The 24,653-nt window shown below is 42.4% G+C and overlaps 2 protein-coding genes across 4 annotated transcripts; one reads left to right on the plus strand and one right to left on the minus strand.

The window, feature by feature from the left end:
• Positions 1-111: 111 nt before the first annotated feature.
• On the minus strand, positions 112-6,117 carry hnrnpm (heterogeneous nuclear ribonucleoprotein M). Of its 2 annotated transcripts, XM_049721744.2 has the most exons (16): positions 5,894-6,117; positions 5,202-5,383; positions 3,730-3,782; positions 3,064-3,071; positions 2,871-2,964; positions 2,559-2,789; positions 2,331-2,484; positions 2,180-2,229; positions 2,050-2,107; positions 1,841-1,945; positions 1,713-1,757; positions 1,552-1,623; positions 1,377-1,472; positions 701-1,287; positions 569-620; positions 112-482 (listed from the first exon to the last, which is right to left on the minus strand). In XM_049721744.2, the coding sequence occupies exons 1-16, from the start codon at positions 5,977-5,979 to the stop codon at positions 319-321; spliced, it is 2,037 nt and encodes a 678-aa protein (XP_049577701.1). In that variant the 5' UTR covers positions 5,980-6,117; the 3' UTR covers positions 112-318. The 2 variants fall into 2 exon arrangements, with proteins under 2 accessions (XP_049577701.1, XP_049577692.1); XM_049721735.2 differs by lacking the exons at positions 3,730-3,782; positions 5,202-5,383; positions 5,894-6,117 and having other exon boundaries at positions 1,552-1,629; positions 3,064-3,600.
• Positions 6,118-6,681: 564 nt separating this feature from the next.
• On the plus strand, positions 6,682-11,626 carry dmap1 (DNA methyltransferase 1 associated protein 1). 2 transcript variants are annotated; one of them, XM_049721850.2, is made up of 10 exons: positions 6,682-7,130; positions 7,238-7,329; positions 7,579-7,774; positions 7,861-8,019; positions 8,132-8,299; positions 8,519-8,704; positions 8,819-8,890; positions 9,377-9,455; positions 9,783-10,123; positions 10,977-11,626. In XM_049721850.2, the coding sequence occupies exons 1-10, from the start codon at positions 7,035-7,037 to the stop codon at positions 11,034-11,036; spliced, it is 1,449 nt and encodes a 482-aa protein (XP_049577807.1). In that variant the 5' UTR covers positions 6,682-7,034; the 3' UTR covers positions 11,037-11,626. The 2 variants fall into 2 exon arrangements, with proteins under 2 accessions (XP_049577807.1, XP_049577816.1); XM_049721859.2 differs by having other exon boundaries at positions 6,683-7,130; positions 9,377-9,449.
• The last annotated feature ends 13,027 nt before the right edge of the window (positions 11,627-24,653 follow it).

Genomic DNA, 24,653 nt, shown 5'->3' on the forward strand with positions numbered 1-24,653 from the left:
TTGTGTAGCAATATCACAAAATACACAAGTCAACCATACTTGGCTAAAAATGAACCTCCGTCAATCTGTACTGCTTATCCTCATGTGTGAAAAGCAAAGAGAAAAACAGTCAAAGATTAATGGTTTGAGTTTATTATCAAAACACCTTGAAATACAAAGTGGTCAAAGTAAGCATGGCAGAAAAAAATGGCTTTAACAAACTAAAAACATCTTTTGCAAACTAAAAACAGTCCACTAAAACAATATCACAATAACAAATGCCAAACCAAGAGAATATGAAAAGAGTGTGTGGCATATTTAGACAATAGTTAGAACAATCTATGCATTTCGGTCAATTCTAACATCGATTTCTCTTCCATTCAGACGATAGCCATTCATGGTACGGCAAGCACGATCAGCGGTCTCAGGGTTGTCAAAGCGAACCACACCACAGCCCTTGGACTTGCCATTCTCCATCTTGATATCAGCATACTGCACCATGCCTGCAAAGAAATGCAAAGGAAAAAAAATCAGATTAAATATGCAACGAATTATAAACAATGATGTGGTTGACCATTATCAACCTTACCACACGTATTGAAGGTATCCTTCAGCATCTTCCATGTGAAGTCAAATGGCAGCTGCAAAAGAAAATGCCAAAGTTAATCATATGAATAAGTCTCCGTAGTAGCACTAACCCTCCACAAGATGAGAAACGTACATTGCGGACAAAAATCTGGCATCCCTTTCGGATATTTCCCACTCCACTTCCAGAGCCTCCCGCTCCAGCTCCAAAGGAATTTCCACCGAAGCCACGATCCAAATCAGAAGAACGATCAAACTGACCGCCAACATTGCCGGACCCCATCCGGTCCATTCCAGAGTTCATACGATCGAGGCCACCAGACTGAAAGCGATCGAGACCTCCAGTAGAGCCCATGCGGTCAAAATTGCTGGACATCCTGTCAAGCCCGGTGTTGCCCATGCGATCCATGCTCATAGGGGTGCCAAATTCCAGATTAGAGCCCATGCGATCCAAATTGGATGGGCCCAAGCGGTCGAAACCAGTTGGGCCGAGTCGATCCAGACTGGAGCTCATACGGTCGAGGCCACCTCCGAGCCTGTCGATATTGGGCCCCAGTCGGTCCATTCCGGAACCCAGGCGGTCAAAGCCAGAACCCATCCTATCCAGGTCAGGCACCCGGTCAATCCTATCCATGCCCATCCGATCCATCCCTCCAATGCGATCCATGTTTGTTCCTAGACGGTCCATCCCAGAATTCATGCGGTCCATACCCATGGAATTTCCTAGATATGGAAGAGTCAAAATAGAAAAGACTTCCATGAGCAGTCTGGTACGGCTTTTTGTAAGTCATTCAGAGAACATCAGCCCATACCTCTATCAAAGGAATCTCCAAAATTATTGCGTGCCATGCCCATTTCATTTCGACCAAACTCCCGGTCAAACCCACCACCGATGCCTCGGTCCATCTCTAAAATCGCAAGAGATGCAACAATTGGATCTCAAGCAAGCCTTACAGTTAAAGAGTTCCATCTATCAAATCTGCTTACCGTTCATTCTGCCCATTCCAGCAGAGCCAAAGCGATCCATGTTGTTCACTCCTCCTCCAAAGTTGTCCATTCCTAAATCTCAGACCACACAAGAGCACACAAGTCCTGGAACATGAACATCATAAAATCCTGTGAAGAAATATTTCGGTTCTGGGACACACCTCCCATACGGTTCGCCATGTTGCCAAAGCCCATTCCATCCATTCCTAAGTGAGAAGACAGGGGAACAATGAGTATCCGGATGTAGCCTTGCTCTCTTTTAAAGAAGAACTTGGCAGTAATTAATAACCTCCGATGCCCATGTTGCCCATTCCTCCGCCGCCTCTGTTCAGTTGGGTAGCATCAATAGGCTGCCCACCAGGCCCCAAACCCAAACCAACACCACTCAGCCCACCTGGAATGGAATAAAAAAAGTGACATCAGATTTGATGATTTTTTTTTGGTTTCACAGGTATGACAGAAATTAAGAATGCTACTGTGGTGCATTTGTTTGCTTACGTGGAAGAGATACACTTCTGTCGGGTGGCCCAAAATCTTTGGGGATGGACTTCTCATCCTAAAAAAGAGAAAAAATTATTAAATCATAAACGCAAATAAGATGTCCTGTCGGGGTACGTGGGCAACATACCAATTTGACGTGCATGATTCGGTTGAACAACAGCTGTCCATTCAACATGGCTGCAAAGTCGTTAAGGGAAAGTCGTCGACCGGAAGTCTTTGAGATTTTCCCCAAAAAGATTCCGACTACTAAATGAGAAGTGGTCATTTTGTAAGGATACACACAGCTTGAACCGCTTCGATGGGCATGTCGAAGGTCACGGTGCCCATCCCTCTGCTCTTTCCGTCTTTGTCCTCAAGGATGTCAGCCCTCACCACTATGCCAGCCATGCCGAACACCTCCTTCAGCTTCTTCCAACCCACTTTGTAGTCCAGCTGAAGAAACAGACATAGCATTCAATTTTCCATACATTCCTAGTTTTCATCACCATAATATTAAAAAGTCTCACATTTGCGACGAAGACTGTGTTGCCAATTCTGCCCGATTGCAGGCCATGGATGACCTCGATGGGTATAGTCGGGTTGTTCATCAGGCTAGGAGGGATGTTTATCATGGGGCCATTCGGTCCGGGGCCCATTCTCTCCATATTCATGCGATCCATTCCACCCATTCCACCGTGGGGGCCTCCAACCCCTTGTGACCTGTTGATTTCCCTCTGAGCAATCATACCGTCAGGGTCCTAGGCAAAAATAATCATTGGTGAGCATTTGGGAGAGGGGGGAGAGGGAGATTAATCACATGAATCGTTTCGGTGGATTACATCTTTCACTTTCAGGGGACGGCCATTGAGGTTGTACTTGTTGACCTTCTCCACTGCTTTCCTCATGAGCTCCTCAGTCCTGAACTCAACCACACTAGCAAACCAGAAACAATCGGTTATGGCAATGTCATACAAAGTACAGTATTGAAATGACAGTGATTTAAGTTAAAAAAAAAAAAAAAACGTTACTTACGCACAACCCTTTGTTGATTGAAGACCACGGAACAACCCAGAATGAAAAAGTGGATTCAAGTTAGAAAAATCGTAACTAGATTTCACAAGGCCTTTTTACTAAACACAAAGTAAAGATCATGCACATCAAAACATACATGACCACAGGCTTAAATCCTCGGCCACAACAGGTGCCACAACTATTCAATTACGTAACAAAACTCTCGGCAATAACACAAAACTGTGCTTATTTTTGTCTTTCCAACATCCAAAAGAGGAAATTCACAAAGAAATTGGATTCCTCAATACAGAGATATTGGAGGTTACTATTCCAGCAAAGAGATTCTACTTTGGAAAAATATTTTGGGATTACACAACCATCATTAGGAACCTTCGACCGCCACTTGCAGACTCATTAGAAGAAATTCCAGCAACCAAATAGGTACGCTTGTGTGTGACTAGGACTATCTCACATCGGAGAAAGCTGAAGTCCTTATAGAGCATCAACCCAAAAATGACCTCACGTCAAGGACACAAAGGACATGTCTCCGACATGTCACAATCTCATCCACTCCATCACGTTTCGGAGTCTGACAATCGCCCAACGATAAAAAGAGACTACAGCTGACAAACACAAGTTTGTCAAGGATAGTTCAAAAATGGTGTATTTGTATGTATTTGCACTTACCCTTGATTTGCCTTCTGCGTCCATTAAGTGTTCCACGTACGTTACCTCACCCACTACAAATCAGATCCCAGACGACACACACCAAGGGAGAGAAGCCGAGAGAACAATTGGGGTTTAGAGTAGAAACAAGAAAGGTGGCCGGCGAGCTCACACCGGCAGTCCCGGTCGAGCCTTCCTCCAGCACCTCTGTCGCAGCACAATATGGTACAGGTCTACAAAAAGCAAACTTTTTCTTAACCAAAAATGTACTCCTTAGCCCTGTCCTGTCCTTTTAAAGGATTCTCCCAAAGCACCAGACCAAAGGACTCTGGCTATGCAAAGTTTTGCCATAAGTCTTCCCATTTGGAAATAAAACACCTACTTGGAGATTGACAAATTGTTTTAGAGAGTATTCAAACCCTGTTCAAAACCATGACTCGCTTCATTGCTAACCTGTGTGCAGAGACACCATCATAAACCTCCGGTCAATGCATGAATATCAAACAGCTGAGTCTGTCTAATCCTATGGAAAATAGCCTACTACCATAACCTCGGTTACAGCGATGATATTTATGAGCACAAGAGTGAGAAAAGGTGATTTCTTAATGCACCGTTTTATAAAGTACAATTTAGATTGAGCATCGACCACAGCCTTCACTCCTGATACGGCGCCTAGTCAACAATATGGACCAAACCTCTAAAGACAAGGACAGTGTGACGTAAGAAGTTGTTTCATTTTGTAGACCTGTACCCCAAACAATCCCAACACACGTCTTCGATTGGCACAACATGGAGACCTGCTGAGAAAACATTTTGCTTGTCAAGGACACACCTAAAAGAAGAAAATGAGATTTAACTCCACAGTCAGATAAATACCAGTTAGCCCTTCCTAAAGGGTCCTCTATAGGCATTATAAAATATGCTTTTACAAGCTCAGAGATGCTGAATTACTTTGAATTATTATTATTTTTTTTAAAAGACAAGGATTGTGGAAAACTCACAATGGTAGACTAGACCAAAATTCATCATGTACATTGGAAAGGGGATTTCCCAGCCCCGTCTAAAAACTTTTCACATTATGTAGGGGTGAAGTTTTATTGCCAAATGAGAGCAAGACAGATTATCTGTAATGCAAGTCATTGAAGTTAAAATCATCTCATTTAGCACATGCCGTAGACTATTATTTGTAATACGGCATCAGGAATTAAACAGACTTCTCAAAAACCACTGGACTTTTTTTTTTGGACAAATTAAATAGATATATATATATATCAAATAGAAATGGTCATTCTGTCTGACCGACAGCCTCCGTGCAAACCTACTGCAAATCATTAGCTGACCACAAAACTACATTATTCCAAACAACACAATTTCTCCAAAGAGCATGTGCAACTGAAAAATCCCAACTCAAGTAGTCCAATCAAAGACCCGAAACTACCACACTCCACTTCAATCATGTGGACTGAATAAACCTCATAATCCAGAAAACTTACCTTTTTCTTTCATCAGGTCTTTAAGGGCTTGCCATTTCACATCATAGGGGATGTTGCTAACAAAAACTCGGTATCTCTTGTTCACACTTCCGTAGGGTTCAAAGCGTCCACCTCCACCTCTCTTCTGGGGCCTCTCCTTCCGGCTCGTATTGGCCTCTTGTTTGACCTTCCCGTTCATGTCTCTGAAAGGGAGAAAGAAAGAAAAACATATATAATCCATTACTTAAGTAGTTTATGTCAACCTACATTTTAGTTAAGAGGCAATGGCGGTTGATTAAGACATGCTACAACAGGGGGATGATCACTACTATGAAACCAAGTGATCAAAACGACTGTATTCAAGTTACATCAGCGTGAAAGATGCACAATTGTTATTTAAATAAAAACATAATTTAAAACTTTGATATTTCATTTTACAGGTTGCTGACGCGGAGTCGATCAGCAGTTCAAAGTAAAATGGCCGCGCGTCCCTAGCGAGCAAATAAATACCGATAAAACCAGGAATAAGGCAGACCGAGTTCATTAAAAATAACATTTACTTGGATGCCGTCACTGTCAACATCTACGAAAAACTTCTATTTAGCATGATGTTTCCATGATGTTCCAAAATCGTCACAATCGTGTATGCCACCGAGCTAGCTAGTTAGCTTAGCTAGGGCTAACAAAGGAAAGGGTTGAAGCGTGGACCTTACCCTTGTTGCGGCGGCGACTGCTGCTGCTGCAGTTGCTGCTGCTCCACAGCCGTGTCCGAAGTATTTTCGCTCTGCTCGTTGGACATGGTGTTTGACGATAGGTTGATTGCAAATGATGAATGCGTTCTTCTCTTAAAAATAAGCACGCAGACTGCAGTTGACCAAGCGGAAGAGTGCGCAAGACGGTCTGAAAATGGCGGAGAAAAAATTCGTGAGGGGCGGATGTAGATGTTTCAAATTTTAAAGCACTACAAACTTACGTTCATTCCTTTCAAAATAAAAGTACTTGTACTTCATATTTTGTCTCAACATCAGCTGACCTCGGATTTCCTGAATAATTGCGACGAGTGTGTTTGTTAAACGTTTTTTGTGCAATTATTTTGATAGCAAAATATATGAATGCATGTCAGTTTCATGAAAAATATAATATAAAATATTTTCGAAATAGTATTTCAACGATATATTTGCAATCTTTTATTTAGTGTCAAACACACTTCCGGAATAGTTTTGCCACTGTTTATAAAACATACTTGACTAAATTGCGCTTCAAATGAATGAACAGTAGAGGGTGGGACGGCTTCAGTAATATGTTTTATATTAATTTTATCACTTGCAAGCGAAAATGGGCTATGTGTGATCCACCTATATTTCAATTTTTGGTACCAGACAATTGATTGAATTTAGAACAAAATCAGAGCTCCAGACGCTACAATTAGAAAAGCAGTACACATATTTATTCGCTGCGCACCGTAGGTACATAAAGCCATCCATTCCTGTTGGTGGCGCCATTTCGTATAATCGCGACCTATGTTAGACAACGAAGAAGACGCCGGCGAGGGAGCCGGAAATAATACAAGCTATCTGTTAGCTAACCAGAACAATAGCAAAGGATATAAAACCAAATAATTGTAATCGTTACGATAAACCTTCATCTTAACTCCATCTACTAAATCACTTAACAAAATAGGTCTCGTGCACATCGTGGTCCTGTGCGATTCTGTGGAAACAGACAGCAGAAATGACAGCGTTAGCCTTAGTTTGCGCCGCGCAACGCGTTCTGTAGACGTCAATAAAAAAGCGCTGGTACATGAATACGCTATATTTAGGAGTTGAGTGGAGCGTCAGTATATAGCTTAGCATCATGGCTACCGGTGCTGATGTGAGGGACATTTTGGAGTTGACGGGAGGGGATAACGATGGCCCGATCAGCAAGAAAGACCTCATCAATTCCGACAAGGTGAGCGTTAAACAGTACTTATTACAACTAGTAAGAAGTTGTAAGAAGAGTCCATATGTGAAAGGTGTGGTTGGTTGATAGGTAATCAATTTCTTTATCCATACCAGAAAAAGTCCAAGAAAACAACTGAAACATTGACCTTCAAGAGGCCAGAGGGAATGCACAGAGAGGTCTATGCGCTGCTGTATTCTGATAAAAAGTATGTCTTTTTCAGTTAAGTGTTTGTTTGTCCTGTTTAAGATTGAATTAACATTCAATGAGTGCTTTATGTGTCATGTGTCCATTGTTGGATTCAATTAGTCCACACTACTTAATTTCATGACACTTTTGAATTCCCACCATAACAAAATCCTAACATTTTAACTATTTTCATTCTCTTATTCCTTACACACATCATTTTTTTTGTATATATAAAATAATAAAAGTGTTTGGTTTTGACATTCTGCAGGGATGCGCCCCCACTACTTCCCAGTGACACCACCCAGGGTTACAGAACAGTTAAAGCCAAATTGGGCTGTAAAAAGGTTCGTCCCTGGAAGTGGATGTCCTTCAGTAATCCTGCTCGAAGGGATGGTGCCATATTCCACCACTGGCGACGGGTGGCAGAAGAAGGCAAAGACTATCCTTTTGCTCGCTTCAACAAGGTGCTAATTGAGAACTCCCTGTGGCCAGAAGACATTTCTTTCTAATATGTATACATTCTCACCATATTCCTGTTTTTCCCGAACAGACAGTACAGGTACCTGTGTACTCGGAGCAGGAATACCAGCTGCATCTCCACGATGACAGCTGGACCAAAGCGGAGACGGACCACCTGTTTGACCTTTGCAAACGCTTTGACCTGCGTTTTATAGTAGTTCATGACCGCTATGATCACCAGCAGTACAGAGTAAGCAACCCTTCCTTCATCGCATTATTGTACATTAAAGATTACAGAATTAGAGCCAACAAGTACTCATTTTATTCTCAGTAATAACAAAGTTCTCTGTCCATACTTGCAGAAACGGTCTGTAGAAGATCTCAAAGAGCGCTACTATGGTATTTGCGGGAAGCTGACCAAGGTCCGTGCGCCTTCAGGGACTGACCCCAAGATCTACATCTTTGATGCTGGTCATGAAAGGCGACGCAAAGAGCAACTGGACAAACTCTTTAATCGTACCCCTGAACAAGTGAGAAACCTTGCTTTTCTATAATTCGTTAATTGTTATAGTACACTATTTAAGTTGTGCAATTGCACACTAAGCAAAATCATTTTATCAAATTTACATAATATATAGCTTGTTTTTGGCAAAATGTTAAAAAATGAAAAGAAAGTGTTCTGGAGGAGAATTTCTCTAAGTTTGTCCGCTCTGCTAAAGTCACTTGTGCTTCTGTTGTTTTGCCTACAGGTGGCAGAAGAAGAATATCTGATCCAAGAGTTGAGAAAGATTGAAACGCGGAAGAAGGAGCGGGAGAGAAACGCTCAAGATCTGCAGAAGCTCATAAAAGCGGCCGACACAACCACAGAGTTGAGACGTGCCGAAAAGAGAGTTTCCAAAAAGAAGCTTCCACAAAAAAGAGAAACGGAAAAACCTGTAAGCACTCAAGCATTAACATAATCATCTTAAATGTGGTTCAATTTTTATTATTGTATCTTAAACCTCTCTGACACTGTCAATAAAACTCACTTTTTTTTTTTTTTACTTTAGGCTGTTCCAGAGACAGCAGGCATCAAATTTCCAGATTTTAAATCTTCTGGAGTTTCTCTGCGCAGCCAGAGGGTAAGTACCACTACTCCAACACATTTATTTTTTATAGTATTTCACCTGCTTCCAACATATTGCTGACATCAAGCAGAATCCTTGCATCACCTTTCAGGAACCAAACACCTAAACGTTGTACCAGTTTATTTAAGTTTTAACATCAACAAGACACTCCAGCCAGAACGTTTTAACTTCTGCTTCCTATCCCTCATTAGCACCGCAATGATTAATTTTGCTGCTGACATGTTAGTATTGGTATTTGTAAGAGCAATGGTTGGAGCCTTATTCATCTTCCAAGACTGATGAAGTATGGAGTGAAGTTTTCCTCCTGCTAATCAGTCAGACAGAGATCAGTGAATGAAAACATTTTGATCTGGCCCGCTGAAGTGCATTTCATATGAATTAAAGAGCCTTATTTATTTCTCATCATACGCCTTGCCTACCTTCAATCATATATTTGTGTGTGTGTCTCGCTCACACGCTGTGTTTTTGTGTTATTTAAAGATGAAACTGCCAGGCTCGGTGGGCCAGAAGAAGATCAAGGCAATTGAGCAGATTCTGGTGGATCAAGGAGTGGGTGAGTGTGAGTTTTTTTCCTCCCATTACAGACACACCGCATGGAAGTTTGCCTTTTGTTGGCAATTAATACATTTATAGGATCATTAGATCTCAACTTTGTAGGTTTGTGGTGCACTAACCATTTACATTATAAATGTCTTTAAATATTTGTTCAATTGATTGAGCCAATTTTGATCATTATATCTCAACTTTGTAGGTTTGTGGTGCACTAACCATTTGCATTATAAATGTCTTTAAATATTTGTTCAATTGATTGAGCCAATTTTGACCCGTTTTTACCTCATCTTTAAATTAATTTGATCTTTTTAACATTGTTGTTTTTGTACCCAAGATCTCAACCCAATGCCGACAGAAGAAATTGTGCAGATGTTCAACGAGCTGCGAAGCGATCTGGTGCTCCTCTATGAGCTGAAGCAGGCACACAGCAATTGTGAGTACGAACAACAGATGCTGCGACACCGCTACGAAGCTCTGCTGAAGGTCGGAAATGGAGGAGCGTGCGGGATTATGGCCACGTCTACACTGCAAAGCGTAGAACCCGCTGCCACCAACAGCATGACCGCTTCCACTCCGGTGGGTGAAGGCCAAGTGTGGCCTGGCACTGATGACATCAAGGTTGAAGCCAAGGAGCAGATCATTGATGTGGTGGGAGCTCCACTGACCCCCAACTCGGTGAGTTTGCTGTCTGTCAACAGTAATTGACATCCGGGGGTAGGTAATCATGTTTTATGTTGTGTACATGCTTTATCGCTGATCTTGTCATTTCCACTGGGTCAATATATATATTTTTTAAATCAACTAATTTAAAATGTATTGTCTCTTAAATAATATGGGTCAAAGGTTGTGTATAGTGTATGTGTATATATATATAGAGAAAATATATATAGTACATATGCATATGAATATATGTTTAAACACAAATGGGTATACAAAAATATATACAGGTATGTAGTGTATACTATGTGCATATATGTGTACATATATACATGTATATATGTACGTATATACACAGTTTTATATATATATAGTGTATACGTATATATAAATATATATATATACATACATACGTATACATATACATATATACGTATATACACAGTTTTCTATATTTTTATATATATATATATGTATATGTGTGTGTATATATGTATATGTATATGTGTACGTATATACACGTGCATATATATACGTACATATATACACGTATGTATATACGTATGTACGTGATCTATATATATCGGTATGAGGAAATACATTGTATTTAATTTTAAATAGAACAATCTGTTTTTACAAAAAAACACTGTCCCCACCATTGTTTTTCCCTCATATGAAGATAAATTCTCAGCCTTGTCAACTCTGTCTAATAAGCCAATCAGAAGAAGCTTGAAGAAAGTCCTTTGTGGAAAAAGGCACAATAACGACAATGGTCATTCAAGGAAAATGGAATCTTACAATTTGAGAGGGAGTTAAGTGGAGTTACTCCTGAATTGGTCTTGACGTCGTTGTACCATTTATCGCATTCCAGCGCAAGCGGAGAGAATCAGCATCCAGTTCTTCATCAGTGAAGAAGGTGAAGAAACCCTGATGTAGACTGGGACAAGGTGGGGACGGGAATGAGGGCCCGCCTTAAGAAAATGTGACCGGTGAACATGCGAGAGACGCGGCAAGATGCCACACGCAAGCGCACAAACAAACACACACACACACCTACAGTCACAAACGCATCTTCTCAACTACTACTAAATGGCACTCGCCTGAACCATCCAGGCTCAGTCTGCTCACCATCATTGGGACAAAGGCAACATCTGAGTGACATTTCATTCCATTACTGCTCTTCTACCTACTTTCGCCAATGTTCCGCCTTAGATGAGAGCAAGATCAACTGTAAATTGCCAGGTTGAGCTAATCGAAACATGGGGAAGAAGATGGGGATGACTTTGTAATTGAAATGAATGGGAATGAAAGAGACGGCTCTGGAGTAAGAAGACCACAATCCGCAAAGCTCTCGAGACACCCTTTTTTTTGTGTTCTAATAACGTGGCAATGTTGAGCGGAGATGTTTGTATACTCTGATGAGCTCTGTTTCATCACCGTGGACTTGTTTTTCTTGTTTGTCCTCGGGTGACCTTGATGAGTCTTGAGTTAATGTTCAATAAACCTCATTGTGTTTTTTCAGTTGCTTGTACCCCTGTTATTTTTTTTAAACATTCCAGGCACCCTTGTCAGAGACTTTAATGTTAGGAAAATTACATCTGAATACACATTTGCCAGGGAGAATGTAGATGCATGACTCCTTTGCTTTATGTGTCATTTACGTTAAGTGACAACTAAAGACTTCATTACCACCATAATTAAGCAGCCATCAGTGTGTTGGCACAGTCATTGGGATGTAATTAGTTTCCCTCCTGATAATTCCGCTAATTGCGTGTCAATGGTGTCATTTAACCTATGTTGACATCATTTCTATGCAAATTGTTAACATGTTGGCCCGGAAGTGGAGATCACTGCGTATGTTTAATTACATACACACCAATATTGTTAACTGGGGTCCCGTGAATGCTGGGAAATGCTTCAACGTCAGTCTTAAAACACAGTAAAAGTGTCAAGTGCTTTAACTTGTAATTTCTTTTTGAAAAAAATATTAGTCTTACTGAATAGTTTGTTAAAATATAATTTTGGATTTTCGGATTTATATAGTGTAAACTCCAATTCACTCTGTTGTGTCAAAAACAACCAGTTTGGGTTAAAAAATTGGAAGTTGGGTCAAATTAACATCTTGGGTTGTTTTCTACAAAATAACCCAGTTTTTGTACAAAACAATCTCAAAAACGTCCTGGATCTGTCAAATTCTTAACCCAGTGATTTTGTGTGTTCCAAAGAAATTGAGGCATTGAGTAAAATGTAAATAACTAACAATTGTAATAATTTTGATGAATTTTGTTCGATCACTTTTCCTTTTAACAACACCCAATAATGTAGTTAAATTGGATTTCCACGCTATTAGGGTTCCAAACTCTTGTCTCGTGTGTCATTTGATTTAGAGAGAAAGAAAGAAAAAAGAAGGCAAGTAAACATGGGTAAAATTGATTCTCTGTGTCTATATTTCATGTTGAAAATTGGCTCATAAATCCAGCGGTTTGATCTATGGTGCCCGTCGTTGCTTGAAAAAACCTCCGTAAATGTGTAATTTCTCCCTTGACAGAACACAGCCAAGAGGCTATCTTTCTTTTGCCCCCTCCTTTCCCCCCCCCCCCCCCCCCCAAGCTCCATTGCCACGGCCCGATGCTGGATTAATGCTCCTCTCTTTCTGATATCTCCTCTTCATCACTGCTCATCTATTCATCAAAACCGCTCTCCCTCTTATCTCTCAATATCTAAACCTATCTTAAGTCATACGGCCGAGGCGGCGGGTGTATCGTGTAAGTTAGACTTTGAGAAGGTGGAGATTATTAATAAATACTATAGGCTAAATTAAAACTCGGAGGGCGCCAGTGCGTATTGCTTCACCAGTCGCGTGTGAATGATAAAGAAGATCTCGATGCGGGTTTTTCGGTGTGTTTCGCAACACCGACGTGAAAAGTGTGGCGTGTGGTACGTGGTGTTGATGAGAGCTCTTTATCAAGGCCCAGCTGAAAGCTTTAATCACGGCCTAAGAGGTGCACGGGTTGTTTATCATAATTGAACTGTATCCAAGCTAATCGCGAGCATACGTCAGTGTCGGGCGGAAGGGGTCGCTCGGCCGTACCGATAGGCTGGCGCCGGTACGAGTGATTGAACATGCAGTTAGGAGGGAGCCCGTGTAGCGACGGGCTTAATGTAGGAAGAGGCAGGTAATTGCAGATGTGATAGAGGCCTCTTCAAATGCATCACGCCTTGTGGTAATCATTGATGTGACAATGATTAGATTGTCGATGCTTCCTTGCCGAGGTTCGCCACTTTATACCTATCATGTCACATACAATCATTGATTGCAACAAAAGGGGGCGGGGCATAACCCGAGCATCCTGTGTAGTGCATGTATGCGCCCTGAAAAAATTGTCACCCACATGTCCGTCTCTCATCTTCACGTCACCGACTTTGACTGTCACCTCCACCGGTATTGAGGTCACCTTGAGGGGGAAAACTTTTAATCATCACATCAAATTCACCTATGACCTCTGTGGGACGCAAAGCTATAGCAAAGGGTGGGAAGAAGAGGAGTTGAAAATCACAAGTGCCCACAGGGTTGGACAGTGGAAGTCATTTGCACTGGATTTTTTTTTTTTTTTGCTTGCTTGTGGGGGAAGTTCTGCAACCCAATCACTAGTACTAAGCAGTGCTTACAGCCAAGCATTAACCTCACTGTCCCTCTTTTCCGTTAAAGCCTTGGGGAGGAAGAGCTGAGTGTAGTGTAGGAATGGAGGACAGAGACTGGACTAAATCGAGACTTCCTATTCCCCATTTCTATTCTCAGGTCAACCGTTGTCCTTCAAACTCACCTACATTGTTATGGATGGAAACACATACCGCGTTGATCTAATTTTGATCATTAGATAAAAACAATTAAACAACATGGATGATTTATTTTATTTCATTTGACATGATATATTAATTTGGGTGACAAAACACTGGCAGAGCTCGAATGTTTTTTTTTCTTGGAGGGAGGCGTGCTAAGGTTAACTCAGAAGGTCCTCAAAAAAAACAACCGAAAATTTTACCAACCTTCCAAAATCATAAAATGCTGAGAATTATTCTGTACATGTTACATATCAGGGATGACTGAAAATGTTGAATCAAATCCCAGAAAAATCAAACAACATCAAGAATTTAATTATCTGGTCTGGCACCTAGGGCAACCAAGCATATTTCAAGCCGGTGGTCAAAAACAATTGTGAACTATACGTTATTCACCTTGTCCACATATCTGACTTTTCAATGATTGCATGTACTACGTGATGAAGTCAGCAAAGGTGTCACAAAGCATCCCGCCTAGTTCAGACGTGTGATTACCCACTCGGATAAAACAGCTCCACCTGAGGTCAAGCGACGACAGTCAGAAAGAAACTTGATTTGTGAGCGAGAGCGTCAAATATGACGGACCTCAGCCGAGCGGTGCAGCCAATGTCTTTCATTCATCTCCTTACCTGCTCAAACACAATCTCAACAAAGAGTAAGAAATCCAATTTGCCATGTGGATTCACAGCTGTCACGGCAAGAGAATTAAACATTACCCATAACTCACCGTGCAGGTCAGTAAGCGACAGATCTGGCAACATCACTCTGAGGCGCCATAACAAAATATTTTAACCTTTGACTCCGCCACTGCTAGTGCAACATGTGGTTAACAATATTGTGCCCAAAAAGGAAGAGATGGAGAAAAGTCAGCTTAAACCCAATATTTTACACCCTGCTGCTTCCGGAGCAGCCACCATGGGGGGGGCGGGGAGTATCGCTGGGTTCTGTCGGCGTTCTCGTGTCATCGCCCTGGTTGGCCCGCCACCGCCAGAACCTCAATTACCTGACTGACGTTTCATTAGCGTCTGCAGCTGATCCCGTGGCTGAGAGGCAGCGGGGCGCAGAGGAGCATAGAGCACAAAGGGGATGGAGAGGTGTTTGCAGGCTTCCATGCGTTCTATTCCCATGCGCTGTCACTGTCATGGCTCAGAGTACATCCACACGACCACCCCATTATACTGAAGTCATTTATATGTGCTCGTATTCATGCCGTAGACTAAAGTAGAGCTGGCAAGGCGTCAACTCGTCGATCTGACCTGGATTGTTAGGGCAAATTGGAAATAGGAAAGGCTTTTTGTGTGTCACACACGGGCCACTTCATTAAGTGTACCATCTAATGAAATACAAATATTCAGAATTATATCCAGTAACTACTTTCTAATCATTGGACTTATTTGGGTGATTTAAAGCCTACCTGAATTTACCAGAGTACCCAGAAAATCACAGGAGAACCCAAACGCCCTCAACTGTGAGGCAGATGCGCTAACCATAAAGTCACTGTTGCCTGTGTTCAAAAAGAAGAAATATAATTACATGTAAACACCATTCCACGATTAAATATGGCCTGAAATTTTACATGCATTTTCTGTCCTCCAGGACAAGGTAACAAATAGACTCTTGTTTGTTGTTTCAAACTTAATCCAAAAGGTTAAAAATAAATTATTGGCGCTAGCTTGTAGCAATGAGCAACATGAGGCAAGTCAGCAAATAGTTATTTTTATGTTTTGTATTTTTTATACCACTCCTGTCTTGGATCTTGGATTGTTTTGGTATAGCAAATGATATGTGGCATACCCTTGCAAGGAATTTATAGGGACTTCTACTTATTTGCTTGTAGCCTCTCTACTTGTGGAGTTAGTGTCGGCCATAGCCAAGACAATCCAGGGTGAACTGAGCTTAGTGAGACTTCCATCCTGAGCCTCTCCAAGGAGCCAACGCTTGCCTGAGTCTCTGCCGCCCATTTGTCATGCTCGCCCAGTAAGTTCCCAACAGAGATTAGGGCAGAGCTCAGTCTACAGGAATCTAAAATAATAGCAATAAACACAGACAAGTTTTTGTCTCACCCTGTCGGCCTCGTTGACACTTTGTAACGGATGGCTAAAGTTTGCTGTGCAGTATATCTTCCAAAGCGCACGGTGAAGTGCGGATGTCCCTCGATTCTCAAACACAACAGGTGTAAAAAAAATAATAATACCAATATCGTGGTGGAGGTGTCGTATAAAAAAAATAGACAAAAGAGCCAACGGCTTCAACCCACATTGACCCAAACTAATGAATCATGACCCGATTCAGAACATAAAATGCAAAAGCTTGCCCATAATTGGAATTCTTTGCCACAAAGACCATTAGTCAAATCCTGAGTGCCTCTTCCTTTCCATATTTTTGAATATTCTACTTAATTATGCAAAGTGACTATTGAGGTAGATAAACCCCCCCCACCAGAAAAAAAGCCCCATAAAGTCCTTATTAAGAGCAGAGGGGATTAATGACAGATAATAAGAGGGCAATCAAACATTTAACGCAAAGGCCTTCCTGCAGGCAAACAGTATTTAAATGAGTCAATTAGACGTTGATTATCTCCTCGCCGATAAGTAGAGTCAGACCTACTTCAATGTTATCACAGAAAATAAGTGCCGCCTAAACAGGAACTAATGAAATATTTTGATACTTGGACATGGGAAATGTGTAAATATTGATTGCTCCAGGGCTGGCGACATGATGTTGTCAAATCAGGGAATAATGAGATATTCCCAACAGATTATCCCATAAATCATAATTATTGAGTTAGTGCAATCCCTCCTACCAATTAGTGCTATTGTTGAGACATTGTCCATCATAACGTCACATCAAAGTCGTACATGGCCCCTAAATTATTATCGTACGGACAAACCACCCAAGTGCATGGCAAACAAAAATATTGGGCACAGAATAACTTGAGTATAAAACTATGCAGATATATCATTGTCAGGACCCTCCATCCTCCCCCTCCCTCCACGTCTGAGTCTCCACTCTTGTCATTTGCCCCAGCACACAATTACTGTGCGTGATTGCTATCAGGCGGGACGGTCGGGGGGAGGCTCCTAAATTAGGGCCTAAATAGGATTTCCTACATGGCGAAGGCCACAGCCCTGGACATGGTAATGAAAGCCGATACATCACAATCAGGCCGACAATCCTATTCATACTGCAACACATTACTCTCACTCCTCATAATTATAGAGGGCTGACAGACGGACCTGTGAGGCATGGCGGAGGGGAGGAAAAAGGGTAGAAGGAAGCACTAGTGGTAGAGTAGTGGCACTCACCGGTCACTTTATTAGGTATACCCACACAGTGTAATGAGAGCTACACCAAGAATCGGCCTCTACGAAGACAACTTGAACGGTATTCAGTACAGTGCAAATCTCTGCCGAATAATTTTTTTTTCCAGAAATTATTCTTTAGACTGCAATATTTTTTATCAGAGTAAACTTTTCAAGATATTTTTTTTCATCCGTCTTTTTTCTGTAGCTTATTATAGTATGCTTATTTTTCATGTTTAATATATGTTGTTTGGATTAAACGGATTGACTCAAGTTCAAATATCCGTTCGCAGACAAACTCACTCCTTCACACAGGACGATGTGTGTGTGTGTGGGGGGGTGCAGCGTCACGATCAATACCATGAGCAGGAATCAGCGATGGGGAGAATAAGACAATGGCCTATCAGATTGAGGTTGACTTCTCCTTGTATGTGTGGCAGGCCTGTAACAATAGATTGGCTCAGAAATCCGATGGCACTCGGCGGCACAGTGACGAGAAAAAAAAAAAGGGGAGACAGATGAAAAGAGAGATTCCTAATGCTCTCCAAGCAAGGCATTTTAATCTGTGACAGAGGAGGGATTTGGTGAAAGCCATTATCACACGGCGACCCCTCAACTTCCCCCCTCCCCTTTCTTTTCCGATAAGCAAGCCTTATCAGTCTGCTCGGTGCGGGACCGGTGGGGGGGGGTGTATTCGTGTGTGTACATCCATACTTTTGCATGTGTTTGCGTTGCAAAATGGGACATTCAAAATGTGATGCACCGGAGCCTAGCGAGCCCCGGCTCAGTCGACGTAAATCTCCTTAAGAACTCAGTCAAACAATCGACATGGCAAAGTGCAACGCAATAGTCATGACAGTGACCCAACGTCTGAACCCACAAACCAGTTTGACCTTGCATGCACGTGTGTGTGTGTGTGTATAGATGTGTGTGTGTGCGCCTCACCTGCAGCTACCCAGATACCTTTCATCTCTTGATTACAACTTTCAAAAGAGAGATGAGATGATGATGGTGCCGGCCCACGGGGGTCACTTGTGCTCTTTCTGCTAGACCAGGTGTGCAAGTCAGTGTGTGTGAATGTGTGTGTGTGTGGGGGGGAGCAGGTGGAGAGTGGTGCTTGAGATGACGCTTCTTAATATAATGGACTGAGCTGCATGTGTGTCTGCAGCAAGTGTGAATATATATGTGGGCGTATACTTCATGCATGTCTGCACGTATGTGGATGCTTGAGTTTGCACGTGTTTCCATTTAGATCTGTGTGTTTACATGTGATCTTGCATTCCTTAGCAATCTATACCCTCATGCTTTGCGTGTACGTGTGTGTGTGTCTAGAGTTCACTGTCCCTTCTCTGATCAGGACAATCCATCAGGGCCTGCTGCTCATTAATCACCACACACACACGCAAACACACACACCTGGAGTCGGGACGGAGAGTGGGGTTAGTTTAGTTGAGCTCTCACACCTGCACCAGAGAGAAGATCTCAACACTAGAGAATACATCACATCTTAAGACATGAGGAACTCCCTAACCACTGCCCCTCTCACTCCCGTATGTCTCTAAGAAGAATACGATTAGTCACACACTACAAGTACGGCGGCAGCGCTAAGGTCAAGCACAATTTGTTTATTCAGCTTTTAAAATGGAACCTATATGGAGTGTATGGTTAAGTGCCTTGCTAGAGGACATCCCTGATAGACTTTAACCATTAATTTAATCATCTGGATCAGATCGGGAGATATCAGTGATCATTTGTCATTTCATAATTTGATCATTGTAGTCACACTTTTTAAAAGCTTACTAAAATGATACCCTATTTATATCAACCTATGTATGGCCCATTCCAAAATATCAGCTTGTGAAGTTGTCAGGACTTCCTCAGTTCCTTGGTACTTTGTGAGTAGCTCACACAAAGCTGTAGAGGCCACTCTTGGAACCACTCATGGCCTTTTTAATGGATCATCGGCTCGGAGCTGAGTGAGCAGCCCGTAGAAGCAGCGCACTGGCTAATTCACTATTGATCCTGCTCCATAGACCAATTTCCACTTGTGTTTGGTTTGGGACTACAGTTTCGGTCACGCTCTGTCACTCCCTTCGGGCCAGGAGAGGAGCCCGGGCTACTCTCTTATCAGTCCGAGAGCACACTCGCACACAGAGCGAGATGGGGAATGAAAGCCGAGGAGGGGACGGTTACTTGCTTGTAGAGAAAGGGAGAGACGTCATTAGAGGATGGTGATGAGTTCCATCCACCAAGAGTAGAGGTGGCTTTTATATAGCCATGTCACAGGAAAGACCAGCCACCGTTATTTCTCCCCAAATCTTCACGCTGATTGAGCAAATCCGGATTCAAAAGCACTGCAGGTCATAGAGCAGTAGCCATGAGCTGTCCATGGTGCTGAAATGAATTTCTTTACGCGGTTCAAGACGTTAGTATGTCTGCACCTTAATTATGATCTCACCGGTGACTTGCATGTGTGTTACTGTAGATAGTCATCAAAATTAAGCATTATATGTTTAAAATTTTAAATTTCCCCCCAACAATAAAGTTACAAATACAGTAGCTGTGTTTCCTACTATATGGTGGACATGCTACAGACTTGAAATCATCCTAACTTTGCAGGATTCTGTTAAGTCAGCTTGTACCACTCCATAAATGTGTCATGGCCTTAACATCTGATAGATTCCATGATGAAATCTTTCACGCCTACTTCCACTTGTTTCCTTCCTCCAGCCACTCACCTCTCACTCTCCATTGCTGCTGTCTCCACATCTCCCCTCACTTGCACCCGCCACCCCCAAACAAACCTTCTCCCCTCTTTATCTACCCACCTCTCACTCTCCATTTAAACTGACCCCCCCTCATGCCTGTCCTCCTCCTTTCTCGCAGTAACAACATTCCTCTGACTAATTGCAAACCTGTCAGCAGGTAAATGCTCGGAGACCAGTGTGTGACAGTCACGCTTGCCGACCCCCAGGTTGCCACTGACAGTCATTGTAGGTCAGGACAGGACTAGGCAGTCAGTATGTGTGTTTGTGTGCAGATGTGGTCTCTCAGCTTGAATAGTGAGACTCCAACTGTCTTGGGGTCTGTGACGCTCCCATTATGCTGCTAAAGGAAAAAGTAGACAGCCACAGAACAGCTGGGTAATGCACTGTCTGAGTGACAATACACTCTACCTCTCACCCGCTTTGCTTCTCACCTTGTCTGCGAGCCTATGACAATGCCACATTGATACTGTCAAGTTAGGGGGCGGCCAGTGTGACATGCTCACACACACATAGTACATGCACACACAATATAAAAGCAACACACTGATGTAAAGGAGTGCATGAGTGATGAATGATGGATTGCTTCAAACGAGAGGGCTGCAATCATAGTTTTATATACAGCTGTTTATTTCTTCCCCTCCAATAAAAGGTTAAAGTGATAATTTACCTTCTAAGCCTGTTTGTTTTCCCGTTCAGCAGCTCTTTAATATCAGCCTTGATAACCAAGCTCGGCTAATTAAAGCAGGCTGTTGACAGTTGTGATCCTGACCCTTAGCACGGCTCTCCCTCCGGGGGGTTTCTGTTAGCATGCTAATGCTAATCCCCGGTGACGGGGGACAGGGCAGGGCTGTCCCCTGCAGCCGCTCTGCTCTTGTGACCGAGGGATGTGTCAGGACAGGCACAGTGATGTGCTAACACGGAGACGTCTCCATGTGCATGTCACAAGTCTGTAATTAGAAAAGAGGTAGGCTCCAGGGGACAGCTGTTGTCGCAGCACCCCGTCCATGTTCTCGAAAGAGCAATCGGCGCCTAAAATGGGCTCATAAAAGAGCAACTGGTTCACAATGAGCCGATTTGCCTGACGCGAGCTCGAGGTTATGTTGGATGTGACTATGGACAAGGCAGCTTGATAATAATATGTAATATCATTTTTGGGTTTCTTTCGTAATCATACCTCTAGTCACACCCTTTTGTTTACATTATGAGCGAGTAGGGTGAATGCTCTCACCGGTCTGTCAGTCTATCCGTCTCCCTTCTCCCCTTTTCAGGGAAGGTCAAGGACACATGCATATTCATCAAAGAGCCTGGCATAGGATCGATAGATTTTAATTGTTTTCCCTTAGTTGGTGCGGGGACGTGCCAGTGTCTATTGATCTGTTTGAACAGAGGCCACTCACAGTGCACAACTATGAGACCTTTACCTGACTGAACACCAATAGACTACAAGGGGGATTGGGGGGGGGGGGGTTGTGGTTAGACATTTGACACACGGAAAACCACAAGCTGCGGGGAGAAGGTCTCGAGAGGCTTAGAGATTGATAGAGGTGACACTGTAAGAGTAGTAAAGACAAAGAGAATATTAGGCACTAGTTGATGTCATGCAACAAAAAATATGAAGCTTGAATTGATGTCCATTTTCACCAAAAGTACAAAACTCACTATTGGACGTGAAAGTTTACATTTAGGAATAACAATGATTTTATTCGCTGTCACATCGCAAGCATCCATCCATGTGTATCGTTCCGTAAAGACGATTCCCTTTCGGATGTCTCTTCTTTCACTCTTACTCTCATGTATTCTTTTGTCACTGTTGAATTTGTATTAAATTGTCAAACTTTGAGGGAAAGAGCAAAAGAATGTCAGTGACAGACTAGACAAGAGAAAAAAAGATTGTGACAGTCATCCGTTTGACCCGCACTGGTGAGTGAGTGCAGTCTGGCTTGTCAAATCTCTGTGCTAACAGTGAATCGGCGTATCTGTGCAGAGCATAGAAGGGTGTCATGCACTGTGGTTTCATGCTTCAGGATAAGGCTGGATAAAGCCATTGGCTGGATGACACGCATACAGTTTCTCGCAAACGTCTTGACTTTTTGCACTCTTGCTGTTTTGACCTAAAAAAAGAGAGAAGGTATCTCAATGTGCTCCATCTGTTGAAACTGCAACATAAGGATTTTATTGGAACTGGTAAAAACTGGGTTTATTGATTTAAGTGTGAGATACGTGCACCCCTTGTTTAATTGTGAAGGACTCGACATATAATGACGAAAAATAAAAATGTGCAAAGGTCACTCCCCCAAATCATTTTTGTTGTAATACCAAGACTGACCTGTGAGAGGCAGCATGGTGCCACAGGGCAAATATATTGTCAACAAAATATAAAAATGAAAGAGCAGCAGTTATAGAAAAACTCAAACTGTTGGGTCTATACCGCTGAAGACCCCCTTATTTTAATATATTTATGATTATTTATTTATTCCTTTATTTATTATATATTTATATTTTAATAGCGCCACCTAGAAGGATTTTACAATTTTTGCTATTCAATGTTTCCAGCATAGTGACATTGGCTCCTTTGGATTGGTTGGAGGATTTCTATGTGGATCCTGAACCCCATCAGGCATATTTAAAATGAATTGGAATGTCCCATTCATACTTCAAAATTACAATAAAAATATAAAAGGAAGGCATCAGCAAGGAGAAGGGAAACTGTTCAAATTCCATTTTTTCTTCAGTTTCACCTTATGTAGTTATAAGAATCAAGTGTCCCAATACTTTTGTTTAAATAACGTCAAAACAAGCAAAGCCCTTTACGGAGTATTGGCTGAGAATTTCAGTGGGCAGGAAAGCAAACTCACACAAGCTCTAGCTCACAGATTAAACCTCGTGCCTCCATTATTGAGCAATGACAACCCTCCGTCCCTTTGCCCTCCTCCTCTACATTGTAATATCTTCCTCATCTCAAAGCGGAGACCTATTACCAGCTCATTAGCCGGAATCATAGAAGAATTAGACCCTTGCCTGCTGACAGTACTTCAGAGAACAGGCTGCTTTTTTGCTCAAGAGTCAGGGGTTAAGTTAGCAATCAAACTAGCCGGGCAGATGTATTAAGACATTTTAATATTGGCCGTTGTGGGAGCTCTAAAAATGTTAATCTCTCACCGACACGAGTGAAGCCCTCAGGGCAACTCAAATTAAAGTCTCCAGGAAGAAAGAAGGGAGGGGGGGTCACAGAATTGATGCACCCTGCAGCATTTGGATAATTGTGTTGAAATTGTTGCTACTTCAAACAAATTGTCCTCGTTTTACTTTTTTTTTTGCTTACCTGGAGAGGTTTTTCTTGAGTCTCTTGTCTTCAGTATTGATTTTGATAAAGTGGATCTGGTGGCTTTCACTATTGTTATTATGATGTAAACAACCACAGGAGGCCAATGTTGAAGGCAGCCCGAGTGCAACAGCTGCGTTTTTTGTTTCTGCATGTTTTACAAGTATAAAAAAAAAAAAGGTCATTCCTAATACACCTGTCAAGGCTCTTGTGCTCCACTTCATTTCACCCCCTCTACATGGTATAGTCTTTGCCATGGTCCACCCCCTCTTCCCCATGGCCCGGTTCTCTCTCAGGGCTCAGACTAATGACTGGTGACAGTCCACTGAGGGGAGCGAGCTGTTTGCAGTCAGCAGTGCGTTTGTTGGTAATTATTTTCCAGAGTGTCACATTAGTGTCAGCCTTGTGGCGGTGAAAGAGCAGCGAGGACGACGACCCCGGCCGGCCGACTGGCTGGGAGGAAGTGGAATGAGCGAGGGGAGGGATATGGTGTGATGTTTGGCGCTGGGCAGTGTTTTGTTGATGTGCGTTGATTTGCGAATACATCCTGTCACTGTTCTAGACTTTAAGTGGAGTACATACATGAAAACAATACAAGCCCATCTGTGTGTGTGTTGTGAATGTGGAAGGTTGGATACGGGCTTTTGTGCAGCGAAGGGGGCAGTCAGCGGCTCCCTTGGGAGGAAGCGATCAATGATTGAGACCATAATGCACCTCTCTGTATTCCTCCTCACATTCACGCTGGCTGGCCGCTTTGGGGAGCTGTCACACACACGCACACACATAGACACACACGTTGTCACATGTTCGACAACTCATCTCTCACACGTAGCCCTCTACTCCATCTTGGAGCTGTCTGGTCGATGGCCTCTCTTGCCGCTCTGGCTCAGGCTCTCCCTATGTTAATAAAGTAGACCACTAGACCCCCCCCCCTCCCCCCACTCCCACAGCACTGCTACCATATAGACAGTCTCAATGTTGACACACTGAAAGAACTCTTCGGAAATTTCCTCCTACCGCAGTCTGGTAAACACAAGCGGAAGGGAGCTTGCTTAACAAAGCTTTTATTTGCATATATTTCACTTTTTATGAGAGAGCAAAGAGTAAATTTGAAGGCAATCAGCAGTGATAAAAGATTGAGGGTCCTGTAGCAAGTGGCAATTATCACTAATTGGTCTGTGGAAATAATTACAGCTACATTGACTCCAGCCTCTGATGCATTAAGTGGGGATGAGTGAGTTAGAAAGAGAAAAAAAGAAAAGAAAATAATACTAAAGACTATTTAGTGCTTATGAGAATAATTACATGAGTATGTT

This window comes from Syngnathus scovelli, chromosome 10 (assembly GCF_024217435.2).
Source record: "Syngnathus scovelli strain Florida chromosome 10, RoL_Ssco_1.2, whole genome shotgun sequence".
Classification (NCBI taxonomy): Eukaryota; Metazoa; Chordata; class Actinopteri; order Syngnathiformes; family Syngnathidae; genus Syngnathus; species Syngnathus scovelli.